Below are 14,529 nucleotides of genomic sequence, written 5' to 3' on the forward strand. Positions count from 1 at the left end.
GAGAAAGACAGAGGGAGAGAAAGAATGCCAAGCAGGCTACTGACTATTAGAGCTGACCCCATGAGGGTTAATCTAACCATCCTGGTATCATGACCAGAGCCAAAATCAAGAGTGGGATGCTTAATGGACTGAGCCACACAGGCTCCCCTTTTGTTTGGGTTTTATCATATTATTGTTTCCAAAGTGACTTCTAATTAGGTGCTTAATACACATTATGAAAGGCTGACATGCCATCCAATAGTATTAACAATGGTTTTAAATTTGTAGACAGCACTTCAATTCACACAGTGTCTTCACATAGGTAGGTCTCATTTGCTTATTTGGTTCAGAATATACACTGCAAATATAAAGTTTACAGCATAGCTTTCCTTTTAGTTCCTCTTTTTTTAATGTTTGTTTATTTGGGGGGGGGAGAGAAAAGAGAGTGCACTGGGAAGGGGCAGAGAGAGAGAGAGGGAAAGAGAAAAGAGAGTGCACCGTGAAGGGGCAGAGAGAGAGAGGACAGAATCTGAAGCAGGCTCCAGGCTCTGAGCTGTCAGCACAGAGCCCCATGCCAGGCTCTAATCAAAGTCATACGCTTAACCGCCTGAGCCACCCAGGCGCCCTTCCTTTTAGTTCTTTAAAGGGAATTTGTATTTTCACATAACTACATGCATTATACTGGAAATCTGACACGGACAAAATTTTAAGTAGCAATGGTCAAGATTTGCCAAGTGGCAGCAGCTAATCTTGGCAAAGACAGGCAGGGGAAGAGGATGAAGAACAGGAGAAAAAGGTCAGTGGAATCCCAGCCCACTGAAGTCCAACAGCTGGCACATTATAATGCTTACAACACACAGCCTTAAAAAAGGTCCAGGTGTTCAGATAAAGAGTCGCTCAACTCTCTCCTTCTCAAAACAACAGAACAAAGATAAAAAACAAGTAAAACCTTCCCTTGCAAGAAAAATTCTGTGAATTTATTAAACTGGTAAGGACAGATGCTACGCTTGATCTTAGCCAAAAGGCCGAGAAGCGATTTTGTGAATTTATAATTTAGAAGCGGGGAAGGGAGGCGAGGGCAACAGGCAGGTCTAGTTTCAATGCCTAGGCAGCTAGAGAGGTCTGAAAAATGAAACAAAAGTCAGTCCATAAACTTCTGTTGAATGGATGAAAATCTCTATTATAAATAAAAACATAAAATGCCAAAACCATATTTGGAAGGAGACCCAAGAAAGAGTTTACAGTGGTGACTTCTAGGGAGAACTGTGGTATTGTGGCTACGGATCGGTTTACTTTTCTGTGTACCTTTACGAATTAAGACACACACGCTCAACCTTTAAAAAAAATTACAGTCTAGGAGAATCCCTTCTTCCCATCGTCCAAGTACTGCTTCCTTTCTCTCAATACAATTCCCTGTCAAAACCGGCATTACTGTCGACAGACGCCCCTGGAAGGAACCAGCCCGCCCGCACTGCCAAGCACACAAAGCTGGTCAGGTGCTCAGAATTAGGTGGAAGAACGGAGTGAAGGGCTCTAACGCTGACCCAGCACGCCAATGCGACACTAAAAAACTCCAGTTAGCGACCTCTGGCATAAGGCTGCTTTGCATTGGCGGCGCGGGGCTCTTCCTATTATTATTACGTAGTCCTATTTCCGTGTGGGAGAGAGAACCCAAGGAAAGGTGCTTCGCCCCCGCAGGACGCTTCAGGACCTGCAACTTCTGCCACGCTGCACCCGATGCCTGCGTCCAGTCGACTGGCTGCTGCATCGAGGCCCAACTCGAATTTTTGGGTGACAGATTCGCCACTTTTGGGGGTCAGAATTTAAAAGGAAAATTCGAATTTCCCTGTTTGGGAAGCCCTTTCAACAAGAAAATAGAAGCAGGAGAAACTTGGGGTCCTTGTATATTTTTTATCCTCTGGCTTTCACCTTGCGCGCCCGGGACTTTTGTCGAAAGCGACGACGCGGACGCTCAGGTCGCCGTTCCCGGCGCGTAGTCGCAGCGGCCCGTCGCTCCCGCCCCCGCCGGGAGTCCGACGTGGAAGTTCCTGGCGGACCGGACTTCCAAGGAAACCGCTTCCGAGCCGGAGCCGGAGGCCGAGGCTTGCAGAGGTGGCGGCGCCGAGGCTCGAATAGGAGTCGCTGCCGAGGCCGGGGCCTGTCTCTAACCACCAACAAGGCCGGACAGGCGGTTCATCATGGGTGAGGATCTGAGGAGGGCGCCCGGGCGCGCTCGAGGGGCTTCGGCCCAAGGGCCGGGGTCTGGAGGAGAGGGGTCGGCCTGGGAAGCTCGGAGTAGCCAGCTTTTCAGGGGCAGGTCGGTGAGGACTTAACTCACCTTGGCTGTTCGCCTGTGGGAGTGGACCCTGCCTCGAGCGTTCCCTCTGTCCTCGCTCCTGTCCCCTTTTATCCCAGAAGGGTCAGGGGGCGGGGGCGGCGCAGGTCCGCCCGGCGCTGAGGCCGGGAGAACCCGGCCCCGAGACCTTTCCCCTGACCATGAACTTTTCCCTGTCCCTCTCAGACCCAGCTTGATTTGGGGGTCAGAGTTGGTTGGGAAGCTTGACAACTTGTCAGTCGCAGGTGCGCTGAGGTTTCTTGCGTGAAAAATAAGATTTGACCCCACAGTAGAAGCGTGATTCTCTTCCTGGTCGCTGGAACTGCGTCAGTGTAAAAAATCCAAAGGGAACTGTTGCTCATAATGTTTTTAGTCCGCTTCTTATTTGCCTGCTTGCTGTAGCTTTTCATGTAGATAATAGAGTAATGTGGAGAAGGAAATGGGGAGGGTAGTGGTCATAAGTGGTCAGTGAGTGAAATTTTAATCTCGATTTTTTTGGAGTGCTGGTTGAGGGAACTACATTGTCATCCCAAGTACCAACCGAAGCCTCCCTCCCCGCTGAAGCCCAAATGAAAGTGCAGATTTTTAAACTGGTTTACACCTCTCCAAATGGTGCACGTTCGATGACTGACTTTAATTCCTCTACGATTTTCTGGGGGGATTTACCTACCCTGGAATATCACAGGCGCTTTCCTGCTTTTTTTCCATAACTCCTTTCATTTTTTTTTTTTTTTAAGGTTTTCTTTTTAAGTACTTTCTACATCCAGGACGGGGCTGGAACTTACAACCCCAAGATGGAGTAGCCTGTTGTACCTACTGAGCCAGCCAGGCGCCCCAGTTTTGTTTTTTTTTTAAGGTGTAAAAAGGTACTATGGATTTTGTCAAGTCACACCCCTTCTGCTTCACTTTCTTTCCCAGGGTTCTCTGGCCCGTGGTGTCTTCATTTTTCCAGACTTGCAGCTCTTAATTGTGCCATTTCTTTGTCAAATAACCCTGTATCGTGTGGCATCGCTTCTGTTGTCAACTTTTTTTTTATATTGTTAATGTAACTTTCAGTCTTCTCTAATGGCTTTTGGTGGAGAAGGCCCAAAGTGCTTTTTTCTGGAATCATTAAAGAAAAAATGTATTTTAAAAACTTCTTTATTTTGTTGTAAAAAGTATAATACTCTAAATCACCATTTATTTAAACACAATCCAAATCAATCAATACCTTAATCTGTTACCAGCAGGCCCTGCTGAGACAAAGGATAATTTTTTTAATTTTAATTTTTTCCAGGTTTCTTGAGGTATGAATGACAAAATTGCATATATTTAAGTATGACATTTTGATATATATATAATATATATACACATTGTGAAATGACTACCGTAATCAAGCTAATTAATACATCCTTTTTTGTGTGTGGTGAGAACACTTCCAGATCTACTCTCTTAGCAAATTTCAACTGTACAATACATTGTTATTAATTGTAGTTACCATGCTGTTAATTAGGTCTCCAGAAATTACTACCATTGTAAGGAAAGCTTGTACCCTTGACATCTCTCCCATTTCCCCCACTCCCCCAGCATCTGATGACTACCATTCTACTCTGTTCACAAGTGCTTTTATATTACACAATACCTTGCATATAGGAAGCTTTCTGGAGATATTTCAAGATACACTGAATGTAGCTTTATTATTTTTTTTAAATGAGTTTTCTGCCAAAAGTAGGTTTTGTTATTTTGGGCTTCTGTGCCTCAATTTATTTTGCTAATTCTGTTGCTTACAGAGAAATCTCAGTGATTGAAGGTAGTTATCATGGTGCTACTGTACAATGATAATAATTGCTTTTCATATGTAAGGATCTCATTGTCCCAGTGTCATTCTTATTTGTCCTTTGGTGTTTAGGGGTTGTAAGGAGATCATGCTAAGGTATCCATATTCTCATGATTAGAAAGTGAGCTTCATGAGGAAGGTAGTCCTATTTCTCTTATGCTGCAATGTATCTTCTGTGCCTTCCTAATACAGTATCTAGGACATAGTGACGATCAGTAATTACTTGTTTGGTGTTGAATAATGTATATCATTGGGAGCAAACTTAATGAACCTATGAATCAAGGAAAATACTATAGTATTATTTAATTTGGCATAGCTTTAATTTTTTTTTTCTTGAGAGAGAGCCTGTGACAGTGGGGGAGGGGTCCTGGGAAAGGGAGAGAATCTTAAGGAGGCTCCAGGCCCAGTGCGGAGGCCCACCTGGAGCTGGATCTCATGAACCTGAGAAGATCATGACCTGAGCCGAAATCAAGAGTCTGATGCTTAACCAACTGAGCCATCCAGGCACCCCTGGTATAGCTTAAAAAGGGCGAGATTAAATGTTCTGTGGACCTAGTTCAGAAAATGATAATACATTTTTTCTTTTATTATTTTTTTCAGGTGGCTTTTTCTCAAGTATTTTTTCCAGTCTGTTTGGAACCCGAGAAATGAGGATTTTAATTTTGGGATTAGATGGAGCAGGAAAAACTACAATTTTGTACAGATTACAGGTCGGAGAAGTCGTTACTACGATTCCTAGTAAGTGTTAGTATGATAAATGAATTGTAGGGGTTTTTGTTTTCCATCTAACATAACTTTATTTCTGAATAAGTAATTCATATAATAAGTTAATGTTAAGGTTTGTAAACTTCTAGTGTGGGCATAATATTGATAACATTTTTCATAAATTTAGAGGCATTTTGTAAACCCCTGTGCATGGCTGGGTTTTGCTGTTTAAAGCTAATTTTAAAAGTTGGATAGAGTTAAGGCACTTAATCTCATTGAGGGCTAGTATCTTTATTGATAAAATGAAGATAATAAATATACCCACTGACTTTGAGGGGGGAATAAGTGAAATATATAAAATACTTTGTAAACCTGTTTAAAGAATTATATAGATGTTAAGTGATACTATTGCATCTGAAGTGCTTTTTTTCCCCCCGTATGTTACTATTTATATATATATATGTATTTTAAACTTTATTTATTTTTGAGAGACAGAATGTGAGTAGGGGAGGAGCAGAGAGAGAGGGAGACACAGAATCTGAAGCAGGCTCCAGGCTCCAAGCTTTCAGCACAGAGCCTGATGCAGGGCCCGAACCCACGAACCATGAGATTGTGACCTGAGCTGAAGTCAGACGCTCAATCACGCTCAATAGACTGAGCCACCCAGGCGCCCCTATTTGTTATTATTTTAATAAGATTTGTTTCTTTTAAGGAATTCATTGCTTTTAAAGATCTGAGCTGAAGAGATTGACTGTTGAATTAATCTGGTACCTGAAAATATCAAGAAAAGAAACACCTCAACTTTAAATCAGTTGTTGATATCTTAGAGGAATATTCTCAAATAATCCTGTTTTACTACATGAGAAAACTATTATTTATACTTTTTTTTATTTGTTGGCCTGAATTGACTTCGAGAAGATTAATATATTAAACTAAGTTTAAGAGTTTGTTGAAGAGTATTTTAAATTATGCCTCTAAAATCACTGTCATGCAAGGTATTTCTATATTTAGTAGTATTTAAATTTCCAGATTAAAAGAGAAAAAGGTCTAGCTTTTATGAAAGAAGAACCTTTTAAGCTCTGTGGCATCTGATTTATTTTTGCCACCATCAGTAAATTTCAGTTCCCTTGATTTTCGCTTCTCAAAATTGCCCATCTCTGCAGTGGTTAAGTCTTGGTGGCCCCTGCAGTGCACACAGCCCAGTGGATTGCATTTCAGGGAACACACTTTACAGCCCACCCTTGTCCTTTGCATATAAAAAGTGTTATCGAGGTAAATATGGTGATTACACTCCTACCTAATTCTAAGGGACACATCATGTACTTGCACTTGATCTTAGCCAAAAGGCTGAGAAGCGGTTCATATACTTGCTCTTTAATTTTCCACTCAGGTTTATTATAGTTACTTTTTAGTTGTGATAGGCATACTTATGTAAACTTATTAGCATCATTTACCAATGTAGACTTAAATTTAAAACAAAAATTGTCCAGTTATAGCTATGTCATTTTTTACTTTAAGATTATGAAATCTTATTTAAAAAAAAATTTTTTTTAATGTTTTTATTTATTTTTGAGACAGAGACAAAGCATGAGCAGGGGAGGGGCAGAGAGAGCACGAGACACAGAATCCAAAGCAGGCTCCAGGCTCTGAGCTGTCAGCACAGAGTCCGACATGGGGCTTGAACTCATGGACTGTGAGATCATGACCTGAGCTGAAATCAGACACTTAACTGACCGAGCCACCCAGGTGCCCCAAGATTATGAAATCTTATTAATCCAAATTTTTCAGCATCTTCTCCACCTTTCGTTAGGTTCCTTTCAATGAAAATAGTAGTATCCTGCCTTAGCCATATGGTGCCACACCTCCACCTAAAAAGAATGGCAGGGAAAAGAGATGAGACACCTCCCATCTGAGCATCCAACCATGACCTTATACAAATGAGCTCTTGAGGAAGTCTGCAGAGAGTCTGTGAGATTGCTACCCTTAGAGAACCCAGTTTCTATAAAGTGGTATACAGCTTTTGCTGAATCCTTAACCACTGAAGCTTAAAATGTTGGCTTTCTTGGTTTTGTTCCATTTATATTTGCTACCTATCAAAATTCCATTTTTTTTTTTTGTAATACATCTACATCTGTTCTTTCTAAGCATAACTTTCTGAACACTTTTGTATGCCAGGATTGTATTATATGGAGAGTTTAACATAGTAGACTTCCCACTGAGCTAAAAATTCTGTATTTGTAGAGGTAACGGGATTCTTATATAATCTGAAAGTGGTACTGATCTTGCTAATTGATTGTGTGTGTTTGTGTGTGTGTAGCACAACTGTTTTATATTAAATGGAATAATATTTCAACCAGTAATGTGATTCAGTGGTAATTCATTAATTGCTAAGATGCAGTTAGATTGGATACTTTGAAGGTAGAATGCATTAGTCTACATAATACTACTGATTTTGATTTCTCTTCTAGCTATTGGATTTAATGTTGAGACAGTAACATACAAAAACCTTAAATTCCAAGTCTGGGATTTGGGAGGACAGACAAGTATCAGGTATGGTACAAAGACCAGATTACTTTCTAGTATTGAATGTTTATTGGCCCTTTAAGGGTGAAGAGCAGTAAACCCAAATATATCTTCTTTTGTAATTTAACAATTATTTATTTTTGAGAGATAGAGTGTGAGCAGGGGAGGGGCAGAGGGAAAGGGAGACACAGATTCTGAAGCAGGCTCTAGGCTCTGAGCTGTCAGCACAGAGCCAAATGCAGGTCTCGAACTCACGAACCGAACTGTGAGATCATGACCTGAGCCAAAGTCGGACACTTAAGGACACTTAACCAACTGAGCCACCTAAATGCCCCTCTTTTGTAATTTAAAATAAGGAAGAATTTCCTGTTCTCTCAATTGAATTAAAATTTAAGGAAGCCAGTTTTCCAGATACCACCTAAATGAAAAAAATTTTCAGGAAAATCCCAAGACCTAATTACTTGGGGAGTTTTTAACTAAAAATCCTCATTTAGTCAGTCACTTTGTCTATAAGACAGTTTGGATTTTATAAAAATACCTTTCAGCCCACCATTTAGTGTTTAATGTGAACATAGATGCCTTCTGGAACGCAGGTCTCCTGCCTAGCATTCTGTGCTTGGCATGGCAACTGTGAATGTTTGGTGACTGTCAGTAGTTGCTCACTGTGGTGCCTGCCATCTTAAAACATGGGTAGTGCAGTCTCCAAATATCCTGCTGCCTTTTTTACTCATTTTATTTTTTAAAAAGTTTATTTATTTTGAGAGAAGGGAGAGTGCAAGTGGGGGAGGGGCAGAGAAAGAGGGGGAGAGAGAATCCCAAGCAGGCTCCGTGCTGTTAGTGCAGAGCCCAATGTGGGGCTCGATTCTAGGAACCGTGAGATGATGATATGAACCAAAATCAAGAATGAGCCACCCAGGTGCCCCTAACTTGTTTTATTTTTTGAACCACTTTTGAGGCCCTCTCTAATTTTAGCCATTTCTACCTCATGAAGTCTTTAGTAATCAACTTAATGTCTGTTATATAAAATCATACTAAAAGTTGTTTTAAGAACCCATTTCTTAAGGAGTTCCTAGTTAAAGATTTATAAGATATAACAATAAGGTCTGGTATAACTTTATCTTAGTACATTTAGTGATTTAGGTTGATTATAAATGTCTTCTCTTAGCCTGAAGTCTGAAACTCCTCGATCCTGTGATTTAATGTTTATCATTCCACCCCCATCCCATCTGAAGGATGTGATACATATCCTTCAGAAACAGTGAATCATTATGGCATTAATTCTTTCATGGGTGGGGAAGATTGGCATATAAGCCCCCCACCTCCCATCATTGCCAAGTCCTAGCACATAAATTAACATAGCAGGTTATTTTTCTTTCAAATAATAATATATTCTCCCTTGCTGAATTTTCTTTAGGCCATACTGGAGATGTTACTATTCAAACACAGATGCAGTCATTTATGTGGTAGACAGTTGTGACCGAGACCGAATTGGCATTTCCAAATCAGAGTTAGTTGCCATGTTGGAGGTAAGAAAACTTTATTCAGATGTGGGGAAATCTTTTACATTTGCTTGCTGCTCTCATTATTACTACATGCAGGAATACTGAAAAGGAAAGCAGGAATTTTTTTTCCCCTCATGCCTTTAGTATCATTTTCTTCTATGCAAATTATTTCCTATTCCAGAAATTCTATTGGAAAGAGGGATGGAGACCAAAAACAAAACAAAACAAAAGAGAAACAAAGAATCCAGCCTTGTAACTTTAAACTAGATTCCTTGATTTCTAGGAAGCTCAGAGCTGAACTCTTTCTAAACTGAAGGAACTATTCTAAGTTACTTTTATGAAGTGCTTTCTATAGAATGTTCTGTTTCTACTTGTATTTCTAGTTGTATAAATTAGCTTAGAGAAGCAGATAAGGGTATACATAGTAAGCATATTTGTTTTAGAATTTCTGGGTATTTGGCACAACTTTGATCCTTGTTTACCTCTTCCAGCTTTATTGTTCTTTACTCTTGCCTGTGTTTCCAGTGCTTCAGCCATACTGACCTTTCTGTTCTTTGGATACACTGAGCCAGCACACTGGACACTTGGTTGAGGGCTCTTTGCACTTGTTCATCTTTCTGCTTGTAGTGCTTTTCCTCCAAATCTGCATGGCTCCTTCTTGACATGTTTTATCTCATGTTTCTGTTCCAGAGAGGAAGCTCAGTTATTTTCTAAACTTATCCTACTTTATTTTTTGTACCACTTACTGTTTCTTTCTGTAATTTAATTTAATTTATTTTAAAATCTGTTTTTCTTTTTAAATTTTTTATTTTATAGATAGAGAGCATGAGTTGGGGAGAGGGGCAAAGGGGGAGAAAGACTCTTAAGCAGGCTCCACACACAGTGCAGAGTCCAACATGGGGCTTGATCCCATGACCCTGGAATCATGACCAGAGCTGAAACCAAGAGTGGGACACTTAACCGACTGAGCCACCCAGGTGCCCCTCTTTCCTTTATTTTAAAATATATTTGTTTACTTCTATAAATCTCCCAACCTAAAATGTAAGTTCTTTGAGTTTACCCTAATATCCCTGATGTGTAGAACAGCGTATAGCACTTACTAAAAACTCAATACATTGTATTCACTGAAGTTTATAGAATAAAAATTTATTGGCTAACTGAATTCAGAGGATGCATTAAATAATCAAAAGTTCAAAAAAATCTCCAATTGCTAAAGAAGCTTTTCATATGTACTAATGGTTAATTTAAGTAATAATGACATTGCCTTATGCTTGAGAAAATTAGATACCTAAGTTTCCTTTTCCTACCAAAACTATGATTCTGAAGTATCCAATCATTGAATGTTTAAGTTCTAGGCCATTTGATTACCTACATAGAAGCTTTCTGAGAATGCTTTAGACTTCTGATTTCCTGATTACTGACTTAATGGCTGAGTTATAAAGTGAAGACCTAATAGTTTCAAACTTTTGCTTAATTTTTTTTACAACATAGCATCATATTTATCATAAGAGCTTCTTAGACCAAATTCAAGTATAAGGAATTTTAAGGGACCATTTAAGTGCTTTTAGTGTAATGGATTTTTAAAAAAAGGTTTTATTTTTAGGTGTAAGTCACATGGTATAATTGATTTTTATCATATAAAGTACTGCATAAAGGAAATGGATTATTAACTTAAGTTTGTAATTCTTGTGCTGGTTTATTATTTGTGATATTAGAATTTGACTTGTATAATCATGAGAAAGAACTAAAAATTATATTCATTTTTAGGAAGTAACTTGTTTCAGTCAATATATATAATGTAAAGTACATATAGTATGTGAGTCAGGTCTATTATCTATTGCATTAAAACTTACAGGCATATAAATCAATTTAAGTTTTCCCATTTTTGTATGCAAAAATACATTCTAAATGGAGTAAGAATGAAATGTAAAGAATGGAAATTGTTAACTCCAAGAATATGTAAGTGAATATGTTTAAAATTTCTGGATAGGGAAGGTCCTTCTAAATCAAAGGATTGGAAGGAATTAGAAAAGATAGATTTAATTATATTAATACAAACAAAAACCTCACAAATACAACTTAGGGTAAAGCAGGGAACCAGGACATAGTTTCATAACCAGTGATTAAGGATTTGTGTTCTTAATCATATCAAGACCTTTTGCAAATAAATAGAAAACTGAACAGAAGGAATGAATCTGCAGTGCACAAGAGAAAACTATATTCTAATAATATTTGCATTTCTTATACTCTGGTAATAAATAAGCATTTAATGACATGCTATGTTTGGAAAAATATACTATACATAGATACATATTTCTAATTCTTTCAGGGCTGCATTGAAGAGTGGTACTGTTATACACTGTTGGTGGAGTCTAAATTGTTAAAAACCTTTCTGGAAAGCAGTTTATTTTATTTTATTTTATTTAAAAAAAATTTTTTTTTTTTAACGTTTATTTATTTTTGAGACCGAGAGAGACAGAGCATGAACAGGGGAGGGGCAGAGAGAGAGGGAGACACAGAATCTGAAACGGGCTCCAGGCTCTGAGCTGTCAGCACAGAGCCCGACGCGGGGCTCGAACTCACGGACCGTGAGATCATGACCTGAGCCGAAGTCGGACGCTTAACCGACCAAGCCACCCAGGTGCCCCGAAAGCAGTTTATTAATACATATAATAGGAGCCTAAAAAAATTCATACTCTGATTCTATTTTTAGAGAATTTGTTAAAGAAAAAGATTTCTGTGTAATGACTGCATCCCTTAGGTTTCTATAGTAGTCAAGGAAAAAGAATCTAGTAAGAATTTCTGGAGAACAGTTACATAGTGTATGGTGCATGCATTCATAGTGCAGAGTATATTTAACCATTAAATTTTTTTGTTTAAAAATTTTTAAAAATATTTTCTTATGTTTGTTTTTAGAGCAAGTGTACACGTGCGTGTGTGAGAGAGGGGCAGAGAAAGAGGGAGACAGAGGATCCTAAGTGGCCTCTGCACTGACAGCAGAGAGCTTGATGTGGGGCCTGAACAAACGAGCCGCGAGATCATGACCTGAGCTGAAGTTGGACACTTAACTGAGCCACTCAGGCACCCCATTAAATTTTTTTTTTTTTTGAAAAAATTTTGGTTGTTTGGATAAATATCCATGATATAATGTTTATTATCTTTTAAAAATATTTTTTAATGTTCATTTATTATTGAGAGAGAGTGTGAGCAGGGGAGGAGCAGAGAGGGAAGGAGACAGATTTGGAAGCAGGCTCCAGGCTCTCAGCCGTCAGCACAGAGCCTGATGCAGGGCTTGAACTCACAAACTGTGAGATCATGACCTGAGCCACAGTTAGACGCTTAACCAACTGAGCCACCCAGGTGCCCCAAATGTTTAATTTTTTAGAGCAGAGTATAGAACTGTGTGTATATATATTGATCTTCAAATATGTAAATGTATTTACTAAATAAACTATAAGTATCTAAATTACAAAGCAATGGAAAATACCCACAGTGTTAACAGTGATCATGTTTGGAAGATAGGATTGTGGATGAAGGTTGTTTTCTTCATTCTTCTCTGTAATTTCAAATAATTTATAAAGAACATCATATATTCATAATTAGGAAATATACTTTTAAAATAATGTATTTGTTAGCATTTTCCCCCAAATTGAAGGGGGCAAATTGATGAGAAAAAATTAAGTAGCTTCTATTTTATTTAGGAAGAAGAGCTGAGAAAAGCCATTTTGGTGGTGTTTGCAAATAAGCAGGACATGGAGCAGGCCATGACTCCCTCAGAGATGGCAAATTCACTTGGGTTACCTGCATTGAAGGACCGAAAATGGCAAATATTCAAAACTTCAGCAACCAAAGGCACTGGCCTTGATGAGGCAATGGAATGGTTAAGTATCATGTTTCTAGAAGCCATTTGTGCATTTGTTTGTGTGTACAGGTGTGCATATGTGTGATTTCCCTTTAGTCTTAAGGACAAAATTCAGATTACTTAGCAGCATATCAAATTAAGTTCCTCAAGGCTTTTCTTCCACTGGTCTTCATATACATTGGCTTTTATTTCAGCCACACCCACCTGATTATAGTTAGATAAGCCACCACTCTGCCATTTTTTTTTTTTTTTTTTTTTTTAGCTTTTTTCCTTCTTTACCTCATCCTCCAGTTCCTTATCCTTTAGTACTTAGATTAAGACTGTCTTCTTCTCAAGAACCTTTCCTTGCACCTCTCCGTGCCCAATGCCTACCGCACATGTAGGTATCCTTGTCACAGACCAGTAGTAATGTAGTAGTTATACTGTCTTATAATTGATTTGTGATCTGCTCATTAGATTTTCAGCTCCATGAGGACTGAGAATAGTTTTCACCTCTGAATTATCCACATCTGGCCTTGCTGCAGTAGTTACAGCCTGGAAAGTAGATATTTGGTCTTTTTTTTTATTTTTTTTTATTCATTCAGAGCATAGATAAAAGTAAAAGCTAAGAGAGGCCTTCATCGAAATTGAGTCCATAACTTTATTCTTCTGATATAACTATCTTAGCTTTCATCATTTAAAGTGCTTTGGAATCCACTTCCAGTATAAAACCTACTATAAATGATCATGTTTTATACCTGAAAGTTTGAGGTTAATTTTATGAAACTGTTCATTTTCTTTTCACAGGTTAGTTGAAACATTAAAGAGCAGACAGTAATTCAGCCACTTCCATTCCTCTGAAATGAAAACTACATCACATATCCCTTTGGAAACAGTTAAGTGTGCTTCGTGCTACTAAATGTTAAAACTCTGTGATTGTTGGCATATACTGAACTGACTACAATATTTGTAATAAATATAAGTATTCGGTTGGAAGGGTAGCTTACCATGATTGAACCAACTGAATGTCTGTTTTGTGTAATGTAAAATCCTTCCTTTTTTGTGTTAAGTATATACTATTTGTATGGAATTCTTATTCAAATAGAGTCCTATTAAAGAATGTATTCTCATTGAGGAAAATACCCTCCTATTTTTGAATCAGTGGTTGCATCTTGTTTGTATAAACAATAATAAATATCTTAACTTATATATTTCCCTCTAAAATGAATTAAGTTTTTTCCAGAGATTAGATTCAATAGGCTAGGAACATAGTTTGAGTTAATATGTCTTCATTTGCTTAATGACTACTTTATTTAAGCTGTTTTGTTTAAAAGCTTTTGGTTATAGGCATGAAGCTGAAGTAATTATTTTGGCAGTTAAAACCTCACTCACCTCTGTAATTGTCATGTTATAGTACCATATAGTTGTTGGAAAATTTTTACATATAGGAACCCTGTCATATAGGTAGCACCAGTTGTAATGTCTTCATTTTATGGATGTGGACCCAAGATTTTGATGAGTTGGCTTGCTCAGGATCACCTGCTAGTGAGGTGGGAACAGGACTCAAAGTGAGATTTCAGGGTCAGAAGCTTGTCCCATAAACTGTACCATTAATTCCTGAAAATGTCAACACTGGCAACACAGACAACTGTAACTGCTTAAACAAAATTATGCTAATTGAAGTAGACACAATACATTTAAAATAATTTCTGTAAATTTGTCTATACTAGTAGAGGTAGTAAAAACACTCCTACATGGTTATATTTGATGGAATCCACAACATATTAAAGGAAATTGAAAAAAATCTATTTTAAGAAGCATTGTAAAA

General features: G+C 38.2%; 1 protein-coding gene and 1 pseudogene across 1 annotated transcript; one reads left to right on the plus strand and one right to left on the minus strand.

The window, feature by feature from the left end:
• Window positions 1–845: 845 nt before the first annotated feature.
• Window positions 846–1,016, minus strand: LOC112863980 (U2 spliceosomal RNA; annotated as a pseudogene).
• A 1,039-nt stretch (window positions 1,017–2,055) lies between these two features.
• Window positions 2,056–14,529, plus strand: ARL1 (ARF like GTPase 1). Its single transcript, XM_025926961.2, has 6 exons — window positions 2,056–2,181; window positions 4,731–4,868; window positions 7,304–7,385; window positions 8,773–8,884; window positions 12,562–12,740; window positions 13,509–14,529. The coding sequence occupies exons 1-6, from the start codon at window positions 2,178–2,180 to the stop codon at window positions 13,537–13,539; spliced, it is 546 nt and encodes a 181-aa protein (XP_025782746.1). The 5' UTR covers window positions 2,056–2,177; the 3' UTR covers window positions 13,540–14,529.

The sequence above is a fragment of the Puma concolor genome, chromosome B4 (genome assembly GCF_028749965.1).
Source record: "Puma concolor isolate L17-30 chromosome B4, mPumCon1.1.hap2, whole genome shotgun sequence".
Classification (NCBI taxonomy): domain Eukaryota; kingdom Metazoa; phylum Chordata; class Mammalia; order Carnivora; family Felidae; genus Puma; species Puma concolor.